The sequence below is a fragment of the Aquarana catesbeiana genome, linkage group LG11 (genome assembly GCF_042186555.1).
Source record: "Aquarana catesbeiana isolate 2022-GZ linkage group LG11, ASM4218655v1, whole genome shotgun sequence".
NCBI classification, from domain to species: domain Eukaryota; kingdom Metazoa; phylum Chordata; class Amphibia; order Anura; family Ranidae; genus Aquarana; species Aquarana catesbeiana.
In genome coordinates, this window is record NC_133334.1 from 98,376,694 (window position 1) to 98,390,063 (window position 13,370).

Genomic DNA, 13,370 nt, shown 5'->3' on the forward strand with positions numbered 1-13,370 from the left:
AGCGGCGTTTTACCGCCGACGCCGCCCCCCGCCCCAGTGTGCAAGGGCTCTTAGTGGAATTAAAGTAGAAATATAGGCAAAACTTGTTTTTTTCATTTGGATAGAGTTTTTACCATCTTCCTCCCATTGCAAAGATTTCCCTTCACTTCCTATTCCAAAGCCAAACAGGAAATGAGAGGAAATCCATGCAAATGAAGGGAATATCTTGGGGACCCCTAGGTCACCAGAACTAGTGTCCCCATTGGAATATTTCCCCTCTATTACTTTTCTGGGGACAACCCAAAATTTGGGATTTTCTTTTACTTTTCTTTCAATGTTAATTGTAAACAGGACAAATAGAGAGGGTCAATCTCCCTAATGGGGACACAGACAGCAATAAAAAATCCCTCTAATCCCTCTACACTCTATCCAAAACTAATAAAAAAACAGTTTTCCCTTTAGTTATACCTTAAATATAATATTGTAACTTATAAATAAGTATTTTTTAAATATAAATAAGAGAATTAAATAAATGCTGATGTTTATTGGGCACATCTAGTTAAAATTGCATTATCTAAAATGTTGCTCTCTTTATTTGAAAGCCTCATATTCTTGATTCATAGTTTTGCTTTGCATAATGAAAGAGCAACAGATTTTTAAATTTAAAAAGATCAAATATGTAACTGATAAAATGTAACTAGATTGTAGGAATACGATAAATGTTTAGTGGCCCCCGCTCAGGCTGACAAGGTTTGATGAATTGGATGCCACTGATTAGTGAGGGTGCAGGCTGGGAAAAGGTTTGTCCAGACCCAAAGCATGTTGTAGAAATAGTAAGAGATAACTTGCTTGCCTCACCTGACCCAAGTGGTTAGCAGGTAAAAGCAGCCTCAGCTCAATTCATGATTAAGCCCCAGGGAGGGTGGGGCAAAACATGTTAGGAGCATGGCTTGTGTCAATTAAGCTGAGACTGCTCTTACCTGCTAACCACTTGGGTCAGGTCAGGGGTGCGGCAGCCAGGCTATCGCTTCCTATTTCTACAGCATAGATTGTAGGAATAAATGTATTATTATTCATTAATGAATAAAGAGATCATACAGCTATCTACTGTATAATAAATACAAGTATAATTACCAGTATACTATCTTCTCCATTCCACATAAAGTAAATGTCACTAGAATAGGCAATCTTCACATAATCGCCAATTCTGTCAATCAGAACCCCGGACTCATCAACAGGTGTTTCAGTAACCCTGCAAGTACAGATTAATAAATTATCTTTTTATTTGTCATTTAACATTTCTGAAAAGAACACTAACTACGAGTAAAGAAATCACTCACAGTTCTCCATCCATTGTAATAGAATTAGTAGAAATTTCTATTACCACTTCATGGATCTTTATGGAAATGTAACGGATGACTGGACCAAATTCTTCTTCAGTGCGTTGGAACAAAATGTTGAAGTCCTCCTGACTCCCTTTACAATGGGAAGCAAAGACATACTTGCACTTGCCTGGGTAGTAGTAAAAGTCACCATCATAGGTCATGAAGTGGTAGTTTCCCCAGGTACTGCAAACCTGTTCACTATGACTTGTGAATTGTGCTGTGTGTCAGAGGAGAGAAAGAGAGATCAGGAAAGTTTAACAGTAGGGAGAACTTTCTTTTACAATAAAAGTTTCTTAACCCCTTGATGCCGGCCGTAGTCATATATGCAACCTCTTGGTGGGTAGGTCTTGACGCCAAGCTGCCGCATATATGCAGGCCTGTATTTACAACTTACCTTGCTGAGAGCACGCTCCATGCGCACTCCCAGTATGGTAGCCGGCAGGGATCGGTAAGCTTTCCGAACATGTGACAGCTGTGACAGCCAATTACAGTGGTCACATAACCCAAATGCCCGCCTCTGCCCCCTGGCTTTTAGAACTCTTAAAGGGTCGGGAGGTAGTCGGCACAAAGAGGTTAATTCACTTTGTGGCAATAATAGATCATTAAAAAGAGCTAATTATTAAAGTGATACTAAAGTTTCATTTCTTTTTTGTTAAAAATAACAAATATGTCTATACTTACCTGCTCTGTGCAGTGGTTTTGCACAGAACAGCCCCGATACTCCACTTCTCGGGTCCCTCGCCGGTGCTCCTGGCCCCTCCCTCCTGTTGAGTACCCCCACAGGAAGCAGCTTGCTATCGGGGCACCCGAGCCGAGCCGCAGCTCCCTGTGCCCATTCAGACATGGAGCTCTGCCCCACCCCCTTTCTCTCATCATTGGCTCACTGACTTTGATTGGCAGCAATGGGAGCTAATGGCGATTCGCTGCTGTCTCAGCCAATGAGGAGGGAGAATCCCAGACAGCCGAGTTTTTCGCGCAACATTGCTGGATCGAGATGGGTAAGTATTCGTGGGGGCTGAGGAGGGCTGCTGCACACAGAAGTTTTTTTTGTATCCTAATGCATAGAATACATTAAAATAAAAAAAAAAATTCTGCCTTAACAACCACTTTAAGCTTTTATTCTTGTTGTGTAGTAGAACATTTCCCTTATAAGACATAATACATAGAAAACCTCACCCCGTGGAATACCCTTGTCAATCAACTCTATTGTTCCAAGTGGCAAGTACAGTATTTGCCCTTAACCAAAACTCATAACCTGAAATCAAAGAGTTTGGGTTAGGAGTGTGATGTGCCCTTATCAAGAAGTCTGGAGTTTTGCCACAGGATAAGTTCACCTTTCATAACATGTTACATGTTACACCCATAGTTTTGCCACAGGATAAGTTCACCTTTCATAACATGTTACATGTTACACCCATATTCGGGGTCTAACATGTAACATTTTAAAAATGCACTGGCCACCACACCTCGCCGATCCTCGCTGTGCCAGCTAGCTCTCAACATTTTAAAAAAATTGTGGCCGTTCGTGGCTTCGCCCACCCCGGCTGCATCAATTATTCACAGAGCTCTGTAGATGGAAAATTACAAGGTCTGGTATCCTTTGTGTCTGGCGGCTTGTAGTTTTCAATGAACTCCCACAGCGGTGTGAGCACTGTGGTAGTTCATTCATTCTTCCTGTCAGCATGTAATGTATGGGACATGAGGAAGCAGATACACTGACAGGTCTGCAGGAGACCTGCATGGCATCAGCGATCTGCTGATCGCTGGCGAAATGCTTTACAGGCTTCTGCAACAAAAATAATAAATACACATTTTTTTACCTGCAAAAAAATATGCATTTATTATTTTTTCTGAAAAGGTGAACTTATCCTTTAAGAGTAAGGGCTTGTATACTGTATATATGTAGGAAAGCCTGGGACTGGGGGTAATTAATCTGGGAGAGATCACACACGCAGTCCAGAAAATTGTATAATATTTGTATATTGTAATAGTGTTAACAGAGGTATTTGCAGATAGTAACCATAGGCACTGTTATTCAAGTAACAAACCTTCGGATGTTCACACAGTTGCAATATGCACTTATAAGGGACAGTATTGAAGCAGCTTAGTGCTCAGCAATAGGGATGAGCTTTGTGTTCGAGTCGAATATAAGTTCGACTCAAACATTGACTGTTCGCCCGTTTGTCGAAAACCGAACATTATGGGCCGTTCGTGCCAAATTCGAGCGGCGCGTAACGGCCCATAATGCACTGCGGGAGCGCAGTGCATTGCTGTATGATGATTGGCCAAAGCATTCACCATGACCTGCATGCTTTGGCCAATCCCAGCGCCCTCAGCTAAGAGAGCCATAATTGGCCAAAAGCAGGGTGCCTTTTACCAATCATGGCTCAGGGGGACTAAGTCCACGTCCCACACTATATAAGGCTTCCTGCACGTCGGCCCTGTGTAGTGTGTTGTTGGCGTGGACAGAGAGAGTGTCATTTAGTTTAAGCAGGCAGGCAGGTTATTCAGTTAGCTGCACTGTATTTCATATATATGTACAGACAGTCTTGTATATATATATATATATCCACTCTATCCAGTTTAGCTATATCTGACTGCAGGCCGTTCCTGGTGTACTTTTTCTAATATACTTCAAGCAGTGTACACAGTACAGGCATACCCCACTTTTAAGTACCCAATGGGGTTTATTTACTAAAGCTGGAAAGAGCAAAATCAGGCTCACTTCTGCATAGAAACCAATGAGCTGCCAGGTTTTATTAGCAGTTGCTACTACTTTTCTGGTGGTGTACACAATATAGTACACCCATAGTTGTTATTATACTTCTGTTGGTGTACACAGTACCGTGCACCCCTAGGGCACTTGCTATTACTTTTCTGGTGGTGTACATAGTACACAATACAGTGTAGTGTGGTTTTGCTAAACAAAATTTACAGCATGTCCGGAAGGCCACCAAGGAGAGGCAGACGCTCACAGGCCACTAAAAGAGGGCAAGCAGGCTCTGTGTCTACAGTTGACAGTGCTGGTCGTGGACACGGTGCATCCTCAGCATGTGGCTGGGGGGCACGCTTGTCCATTTTTTCTGCAGCTGGCCATGTTATTGAGCCACAACATGCAGAAGAGTTGGTGGAATGGATAAAAAAAGCCCTCCTCATCCTCCTCATCCTCTGTCACCCAGGCTCAGAGTAGTTTGCCTGCCAATTCAGCTGCCAAAGCGGCCTATTCCATCGGCTCCATGTCAACAGTCTCTCCTTCCCTAGCCCCACCTTCATGCACGGAGGAGTCCCCCGAACTATTCGACCACAGTGTTGGGTACATGCTGCAGGAGGATGCGCAGTGATTTGAAGGCTCCGATGATGGTACCCAGGTTGAGGAAGGGAGTAACATGAGCCTAGGGAGAGGGATGTGCCCAAGAAGGTCAAGAAACTGGCAGTCATGTTCCCCCAACTGCAGCATACTGCCAAGTTTGCTCAAGTGACGGGGATGATGAGGTCACTGACTCTACTTGGGTACCTGATAGAAGAGAGGAGGAGGAGGGGGCACATCTCCAACAAGGCAGGATGTCCTCCAGGGGGCAGCTTAAGGGCAGCCACCCTATTGCATCACACCGCAGAGCTAAGCAGGTGAAAGGTGCTGCTGACTCCCCACATATTTTGAAAAGTTCTTTGGTGTGGGCCTTTTTTGACACGTGTGCAGCAGATCGCACCGTTGCTGTTTGCAACATATGTCTGAAGCGTATCAAGCGTGGCCAAAACAGCAGCCACTTGGGCACCACATGCTTAACCAGACATATGACGACCTCCTATGCAGTCCGTTGGCAACAGCACTTAAAAGACCCACATCAAAGAGCAAGGCGGACCTCTCCTTGCCCCTCATCAGCTGGGATCTCCAACCCCATTATGCCTCCAGTCCTCTCAGAAACCTGCACTGAGAGGAATGAAGGTATAGGAATAGGTGTCCCAAGTACTTGTGGCCAATCTGCTAGCGGTACACCAACATCAGATTTTAGCAGACAAATTTCCTTACCCCAGTTGCTAAACCGTCAAAAGAAATTCGGTCCCAGCCATCCACATGCTCAGCGTCTGAATGCTAGCTTGGCCAAATTGCTAGCACTGCAACTGCTGCATCAGCTGGTAGACTCTGCCCCCTTTCGTGAATTTGTGAAATGTGCGGTACCTCAGTGGCAGGTTCCCAAATGCCATTTCTTTTCACAGAAGGCCATTCCGGCTCTTTACCAGCATGTGGAAGGCAATGTCTTGGCCTCGTTGGACAGGGCGGTCAGCAGTAAGGTGCATATTACTGCTGACTCGTGGTCCAGCAGGCATGGATAGGGATGTTACCTTTCTTTCATGCGCACTGGGTAACTCTGCTGGCAGCTGGGAAGGATGCAGGACAGCATTCAGTATTGTTGGAGCTTGTTCCACCACCACGCCTCCAAATTGCTAGTGGTGATTCTGCCACAGCTCTCTCCTCCACCCCCTCCTCTTCTTCTTCCTCTATGGCCTCTTCCTCTGCAGATTTCTCCTCTGAACCAGCGGTGCTCCGTAGGCGTTCAAGGGGCTACGCTAACACTTGGCAAAACCATGCCATCTGGTGCTTGAGTTGGTCTGCTTAGGGGACAGGAGCCACACTGGGGCAGAGATTCTGTCAGCTCTGCAGGGTCAGGCTCAGAGGTGGTTGACGCCACGCCAGCTTCAGCCAGGAATGGTTGTATGCGACAATGGCACCAACTTCCTCTCCACCCTCCAACAGGGACACTTGACCAATGTTCCCTGTTTGGCTCACATCCTGAATTTGGTGGTGCAGCAGTTCTTGAGCAGGTACCCTGGCTTACAGGATCTCCTGAGGCAGGCCAGGAAAGTCTGTAGTCATTTCCGCTGCTCATATAATGCCAGTGCTCGGCTGATTGACATTCAAAGAAAATGCAACCTGCCCAAGAACCGCCTCATTTGTGACATGCCCACCAGGTGGAACTCAATGTTGGCAATGCTGCAGTGGAGTAGGATTGTGCCAGCATGGAGGTGGAGGATAACACTCAGCATCAGCAGCAGTCTTCAAGGGATCGTTTGCAGTCCCCAGAAACCCATGGAGTTGTACGTGGCTTGGAGGAGGTGGTTGAGGATCATGTGATCCTTAGTGACCCAGAGGACTCTGGATTGAATGCCTCTGCAAACTTACGCTGCATGGCCTCCCTGATCCTGCAAAGCCTGCAAAAGGACCCTAGGATTCGTGATATCAAGGAGAGGGATCATTACTGGCTGGCAACCCTTCTTGATCCACGTTACAAGGGTAAGGTTGCAGAACTTATCCAGCCTTCGCAGAGGGAGCAGAGGATGAAATATCTTTGGGAGGCCTTGCAGAAAGGTTTGTGCAATGTGTTTCCAGAGCCTGGGAGGTTACAATTTCCTGGTGCTGGACAACTTGTTGCTGAGGCTTTGTTCAGTCACAGAACGAGCGGTGGAGAATGTGGCCGGCTGACTGATGCCTTCAGACAATTCTTCAGTCCTCAGCGCCCAGGTCTGATCGGTTCCAGCAACCATTGCCAGCGTCTGAATTACATGGTACAGGAATATCTAGGGGCAAGATCAGACTTGGAGACCTTTCCACCAGAACATCCACTGGGTTACTGGGTCTTGAGGATGGACCACTGGCCAGAGCTTGCTCAATATGCAATTGAGCTACTGGCCTGTCCTGCATCCAGCGTTCTTTCTGAACGCACATTCAGTGACTGCTGGAGGCTTTGTAACCGATCACAGAGTGCGCCTGTCCACAGACTCTGTTGATCGGCTCACATTCATAAAAATTAATCAGTCTTGGATCACCAGCTACCAAGAATCTGATGCTGATGTAACTGATTGATTTTTCTATGGATGTGGGATCCCTTGAAGACTGCATATGCTGAGTGACTATCCTATTATGCTGAGTGACTATCCTATTCCTCCTCAATCTTCATGATGATAGCTTCTAGGAATATTTTTGGTTCAGGGCACCACCACCACTGCCTAAGGCCCAATTTTTCTGCCCCTGTTTAACAGGGGCATGTAATTACAATTTTTGATCTAATATTTCACAGCAGGGCCTGTTCCTGCGCTCAACAAAAGTATCTATGAGGCTTTACAGTGTTGTGCCACCACCACCACCGCCTAAGGTCCAATTTTTATGCCCCTGTTTAACAGGGGCGCGTAATTACAATTTTTGATCTAATATTTCACAGCAGGGCCTGTTCCTGCCCTCAACAAAAGTATCTGTGAGGCTTTACAGTGTTGTGCCACCACCACCACCGCCTAAGGCCCAATTTTTATACCCCTGTTTCACGGGGGTGCATAATTACAATTCTTGATATAATATTTCACAGCAGGGCCCGTTCCAGCACCCACCAAAAGTAACTGTGAGGGCTTACAGTGTTCTGGTACCACCAACACCTAAGGCCCAATTTTCCGCAGAGTGTATAGGGCAGACTGTATAGTATATACTTATTTTCAAACATCCGACTTACAAACGACTCCTACTTAGAAAAGGAGGGAGACAACAGGAAATCTACTCCTAGGAAGGGAAATTCTCTCCTGTAATGCCCCGTACACACGGTCGGATTTTCCGACGGAAAATGTGTGATAGGACCTTGTTGTCGGAAATTCTGACCGTGTGTGGGCTCCATAACACATTTTCCATCTGATTTTCCGTCACACAAAGTTTGAGAGCAGGCTATAAAATTTTCCGACAACAAAATCCGTTGTCAGAATTTCCGATGGTGTGTACACAAATCCGACGCACAAAGTGCCACGCATGCTCAGAATAAATAAAGAGATGAAAGCTATTGGCTACTGCCCCGTTTATAGTCCCGACGTATGTGTTTTACGTCACCATGTTCAGAGTGATCGGATTTTCCGACAACTTTGTGTGACCGTGTGTATGCAAGACAAGTTTGAGACAACATCCGTCTGAAAAAATCCTAGGATTTTGTTGTCGGAATGTCCGATCAATGTCCGACCATGTGTACGGGGCATAAGAGTTAATATCGGAAAAAGGTGTCTCCACTGATGGTTTATTTCCAATACTTGTTTCCCTAATAACCCAAATTTTTCCAAATCCAATTGTCATTGTGACAGAAAGTGAGGTGAAATCTTCTGAACAAGGGCACAGACAGCAAAACAAATGTTACAGGGGTGATGATAACCCTTCCCTATATTTTTTGGCTGGAGCTTCACTTACAAAATGTACCTGTTCCAAATTGCAAACAGATTCAACTTAAGAACAAACCTACAGTCCCTATCTTGTTTGTAACCCGGGGACCGCCTGTATACTGCTGCTGTTCAGAGTATATAGGGCCCGGGGGCCCCACGCCTTCTTTTTTTTTAATTTGGGTGGGGGGTTCCCCTTAATATCCATACCAGACCCAAAGGGCCTGGTAATGGGCTGGGGGGGGGGGCAACATTACATTACAGGCACAAGCAGTTTTAAATGACTTTTATTCCTTTAGAAATGTCATTTTGTGCAGGGACTGTTCTAAACACGGGAAAAATGTGCCACTTTACAGGCATACTATAGTCACCCCCCAGGCAAGATATTTAACCACTAGACATCCGCGCTATGGCCGAATGACGGCCACAGCGCGGACCTGCATTCCCGGGAGGCCGTCATATGACGGCCTCCCCAGTGCACGCTCCCTGCGCGCGCCCTATGAGACTCGGCTGATCACTGATCCATGTAAGGGGCCGGTCCCGGCCCCCTACCATGTGATCAGCTGTCAGCCAATGACAGCTGATCACATAATGTAAACAAAACATCGGTAATCGTTTTTTTTTTTACTCACGCTGACAGCGCGAGTAGAAAAAAAAGCCGATCACCGGCTCACATGTGAGGGACATCGGTCCCGAAGTGGAAGATGCACATCTGCCTCATCAGTGCCCACTAAAAGTGCCACCTAACAGTGCTCACAGTGCCACCTAACAGTGCCCACAGTGCCACCTAACAGTGCCCACAGTGCCACCTAACAGTGTCCACAAGTGCCACCTATCAATGCAAACAAGTGCCACCTATCAATGCCCACAAGTACCACCTATCAATGCCCACCTGTAGTGCCAATCAGTGCCACCTGCCAGTGCTGCCCATCACTGCTACCCATCAGTGCCCATCACTGCCACCCATCAGTGCCCATCACTGCCACCTATCAGTGCCCATCACTGCCGCCTCATCAGCGTACATCAATGAAGGAGAAAAATTACCCGTCTTAAATTTTTTATAACAAAATATAAAAAAATTAATTTTTTTTTTTTTAATTCAGTTTTTAAAATTTTTTTAACAAAAAGTAAAAACTGCAGAGGTGATCAAATACCACCAAAAGAAAGCTCTATTTGTGGTGAAAAAATGATAAAAATTTAATTTGGGTACAGTGTTGTATGACCGCACAATTGTCATTCAAAGTGCGTCAGCGCTGAAAGCTGAAAATTGGTCTGGATAGGAGGGGGGTTTAAGTGCCCTGTAAGCAAGTGGTTAAAGGAATATTTCACTTTTATTGTTTCACTTTAAGCATTATTAAATACACTGCTCCCGAAAAAATGTCTGTTTTTAAAACTTTTTTTTGCATTGATACATGTCCCCTGGGGCAGGACCTTGGTCCCCAAACACTTTTGATGACAATAACTTGCATATTAGCCTTTAAAATTAGCACTTTAGCTTTAGTCCCATAGACTTTAACGGTGTTCGCACAAATTTTTTGCCTGTTTGCATGTTCTGCCGCGAACCGAACCGGGGGGTGTTCGGCTCATCCCTACTCAGCAATGACACAGTATTGCAGCAACATATTACTCGGCAATGACACAGTATTACAGTAACATAATACTTAAAAATGGCATAGTATTGTAGAGTGGCAGTGTTCCAAGCTTAACCTGTTTAAACTGCAGTATAAAAAGTAGTGGTACTATTTTGCTAGAGAGATCCTTTAAGATTGCTAGTCCAAGTACTATAATTGTCAGTGGAGAACAAGAGGTGTCCCTGTGCTGACCCTGCTCAAACAAGAACCTCTCCCTGGAGGGGAGAAACAGGATCTCTGTCCCTCACCTATCCACTCGCTCCAGGTGTGCCCAAATGGTGCAGGCACCCTAACTTACAGAGTCCAACACCAAGACGGTTGCCAGCGGTCATCTGAAGTTGCAGCGTCCAATCAGACAGCTGCAACCTCTGTGACAACTACGGAATCTCATGAGGAACAGTATTCATGTAAACATTCTGCTCCATCTGTATAACGACACAGCACCATATTGCACCTGGTTATATACACACACAGTTGTTTGCGTCAGAACCACTTTTCTTTCTATAAAAGTCAATGAGTATGCAAATGCAAGTTAAAGCAGGTTTCTCAGCAGGAGAATTTCAGAAGCATCCCAAAATGCAAGTTAAAATGCACTTGAAAGTTTGCTGCAAGATGCTTAGACAAAAGTAACTGTGTATTCTCAGAACCCAGACTCCATCGCAGTGGCGACAGGTCCATAAGGGGCACAGTCCCCCTCATTTCCATGTGGGGCGCCGGGCAAATAGGTTTCTTTGAGGTTTTCTTTTTTGGAAGAACATGATTAGAGCCTGAGGCTCTAATTGGCTTCAAAAAGGTTGGGCTTAGGGCACAGAGCACTGAGCCCCCTGAAACAACCCTCTTGTGACAATAGCCAATCAATATTCGCTACTGCCTTCCGGCTTCTCCTCCTGGCCAATCAGGACAGGAGGCAGATCTTAATACTGGATTATTATTATTATACATGATTTACAGTATATAGCACCAACAGTTTGCACAGCTATTTACAACATGAGGGCAGACAGTGAGGGGGGTGAGCTTGTTTAGGGAGGATGACAGTGAAGTGTTATAGACAGAAGTGGCTAAGTTGGGGCAGAACAGAGATGAGATTTTGTCACAAAGGTGGTCAGTAGCAGAGTAGAGAAGAGAAGGGTTGAGGTGGCAAAGTTTTCTATGGGTAAATGTTAGGCAGTTGGAGGGAGAGGAGGTGGAAGAGAGGGAGAGAGTGAAACTAATAAGGTAGTGGGCAGAGGGAGGGAACGGATAGTTGGAGAGGATGCACAGAGTGAATAGGGGGGAGAAAACAAGATCAAGGGTTTTCCCGTCAGTGTGAGTAGAAGCGTATATCCATAGCTTCAGGTCAAAGGAGCAGGTTAGACTGAGAAGTTTGGAAGTAGAAGGAGTGGATTAGCCGGGGAAGACATGACCGTGGATGCGGTGAGTGAGGGCCTGGCAGGGGGTTTGTTTGTTGCCCCCACTCAAAAAAAAATTGAACATCAACCGCCACTGCTCCATCATTAACATCCAATAGGGTTCTTGTTTTAGTGGATGGAAGACTGAAGGTCCTGTTTCCTTTTTTATGTTAAAAGGACTCTACCCTTGGCTTTAGTGTTTACATTCCTAAAGAATATGTAAAACCAACATTTCATATTCCTAATATGTGCCTGCTGTACCATGTGCTTGTCTGCAGTGTCGAATAAGGTCACCTAGAGCCCAGGGTGAACATGCCAAACTGCGCCCCCCCCCCCCAAGATGTATGAGCTTTATGTGATAGCAAAAATCCCTCCACATAAACACTGAACACTAATCTGCATGCTTACACCCTAAGCATAAATTCCACCTTCTGCCTCTACAAATCCACCCCCTCCACTAAAATCCCCCCTCTCAGCACAAATCTTTGCCCTCCCATCCCCCCAAATCCCCCTCCTAGCACATATCTTCTTCCCTCATCCCCCCTCCCAACACAAATCCCAAACCCCTAAATCACCTCTCTTATGCTATGTACACACGATAGGATTTTCCGACAACAAAACCGTGGATGTTGGCTGAAACTTGTTTTGCATACACACGGTCGCACAAATGTTGTTGGAAATCCCGAACATCAAGAATGCGGTGACGTACAACACGTAAGACGAGCCAAGAAAAAGGAAGTTCAATAGCCAGTGTGGCCCTTATGCTTGATTCCGAGCATGCGTGGAATTTTGTGCATCGGAATTGTGTACACACGATCAGAATTTCCGACAACGGATTTTGTTATTGGAAAATTTGAGAACCAGCTCTCATATTTTTGTTGTCGAAAATTCATACAACAAATGTCCGAGGGAGAATACACACGGTCGGAATTTCTGACAACAAGCTCACATAGAACATTTGTTGTCGGAAATTCCGTTTATCTGTACGCTGCATTAGCAATTCCCTCCCCAGATTTCCCCTAGAACAGTACTTACCTGCATGTTACCCCCAAATTTCCCCCCCTCCAACACAAATCTCCTCTTCCCCAATCTCCTTGTTGCACTCTCCCCCACCTCACATGATATCACAGTGCCCACAGCAGCCACCCCTCCTGCCCACCTCTTGTCCTGGCCCTGCTTGTTTGGAAAAGTATCCTATTCTCTTTGTATTGCTTCATTTGTGTGAAATCCCTGGTGTTCCTGTCAGTCCTTCTGCTTTTCCTATTAAAAACTGGCCTCACTAGGCATGAGAACACAACATTGTCAGTTCTCCAGCTATCCTGGGAACTGATCCTGCTCTCCTCCAATGATTAAACTTGTCCTGACAACTCTCCCCCCCCCCCCCCATTCCACCGCATACAGCCATTCACTGCAAATTTCAGTGTGCTGCTGATTCTCCTCCCCAGCTCTTATGCAGCTGAGAACAGAGGGAATATGATCACTTATAAAAAAAAGGGAAAACATGTATTTATAAAGTTTTGTTATATCTATACACAAATGCCTTTCATTTCTATTTTTAATGGAGTTTGTTGTTTTACAAGGTGAGGGTTTACATGTACTTTAAGTATAACATTAATTTTTATTGTCTTCTTTTTTATTATCAGCATTAGGGATGAGCCGAACACCCCCCGGTTCGGTTCGCACCAGAACCCGCGAACGGACCGAAAGTTCGCACGAACGTTAGAACCCCATTGACGTCTATGGGACTCGAACGTTCGAAATCAAAAGTGCTCATTTTAAAGGCTAATTTGCATGGTATTGTCCTAAAA

The 13,370-nt window shown here is 45.4% G+C and overlaps 1 protein-coding gene across 5 annotated transcripts in view; it reads right to left on the reverse strand.

The window, feature by feature from the left end:
* The window catches only part of LOC141112209 (mucin-5AC-like), a 251,901-nt gene that overhangs the window by 177,669 nt on the left and 60,862 nt on the right, over positions 1-13,370 (reverse strand). For all 5 annotated transcript variants that reach the window (XM_073604809.1, XM_073604807.1, XM_073604808.1 and 2 more), the window contains 2 exons: positions 1,320-1,581; positions 1,114-1,231 (listed from right to left, as the gene is read on the reverse strand). In XM_073604809.1, the coding sequence (XP_073460910.1) occupies positions 1,114-1,231; positions 1,320-1,581 (380 nt within the window). The remainder of the gene's footprint in view (positions 1-1,113; positions 1,232-1,319; positions 1,582-13,370) is intronic.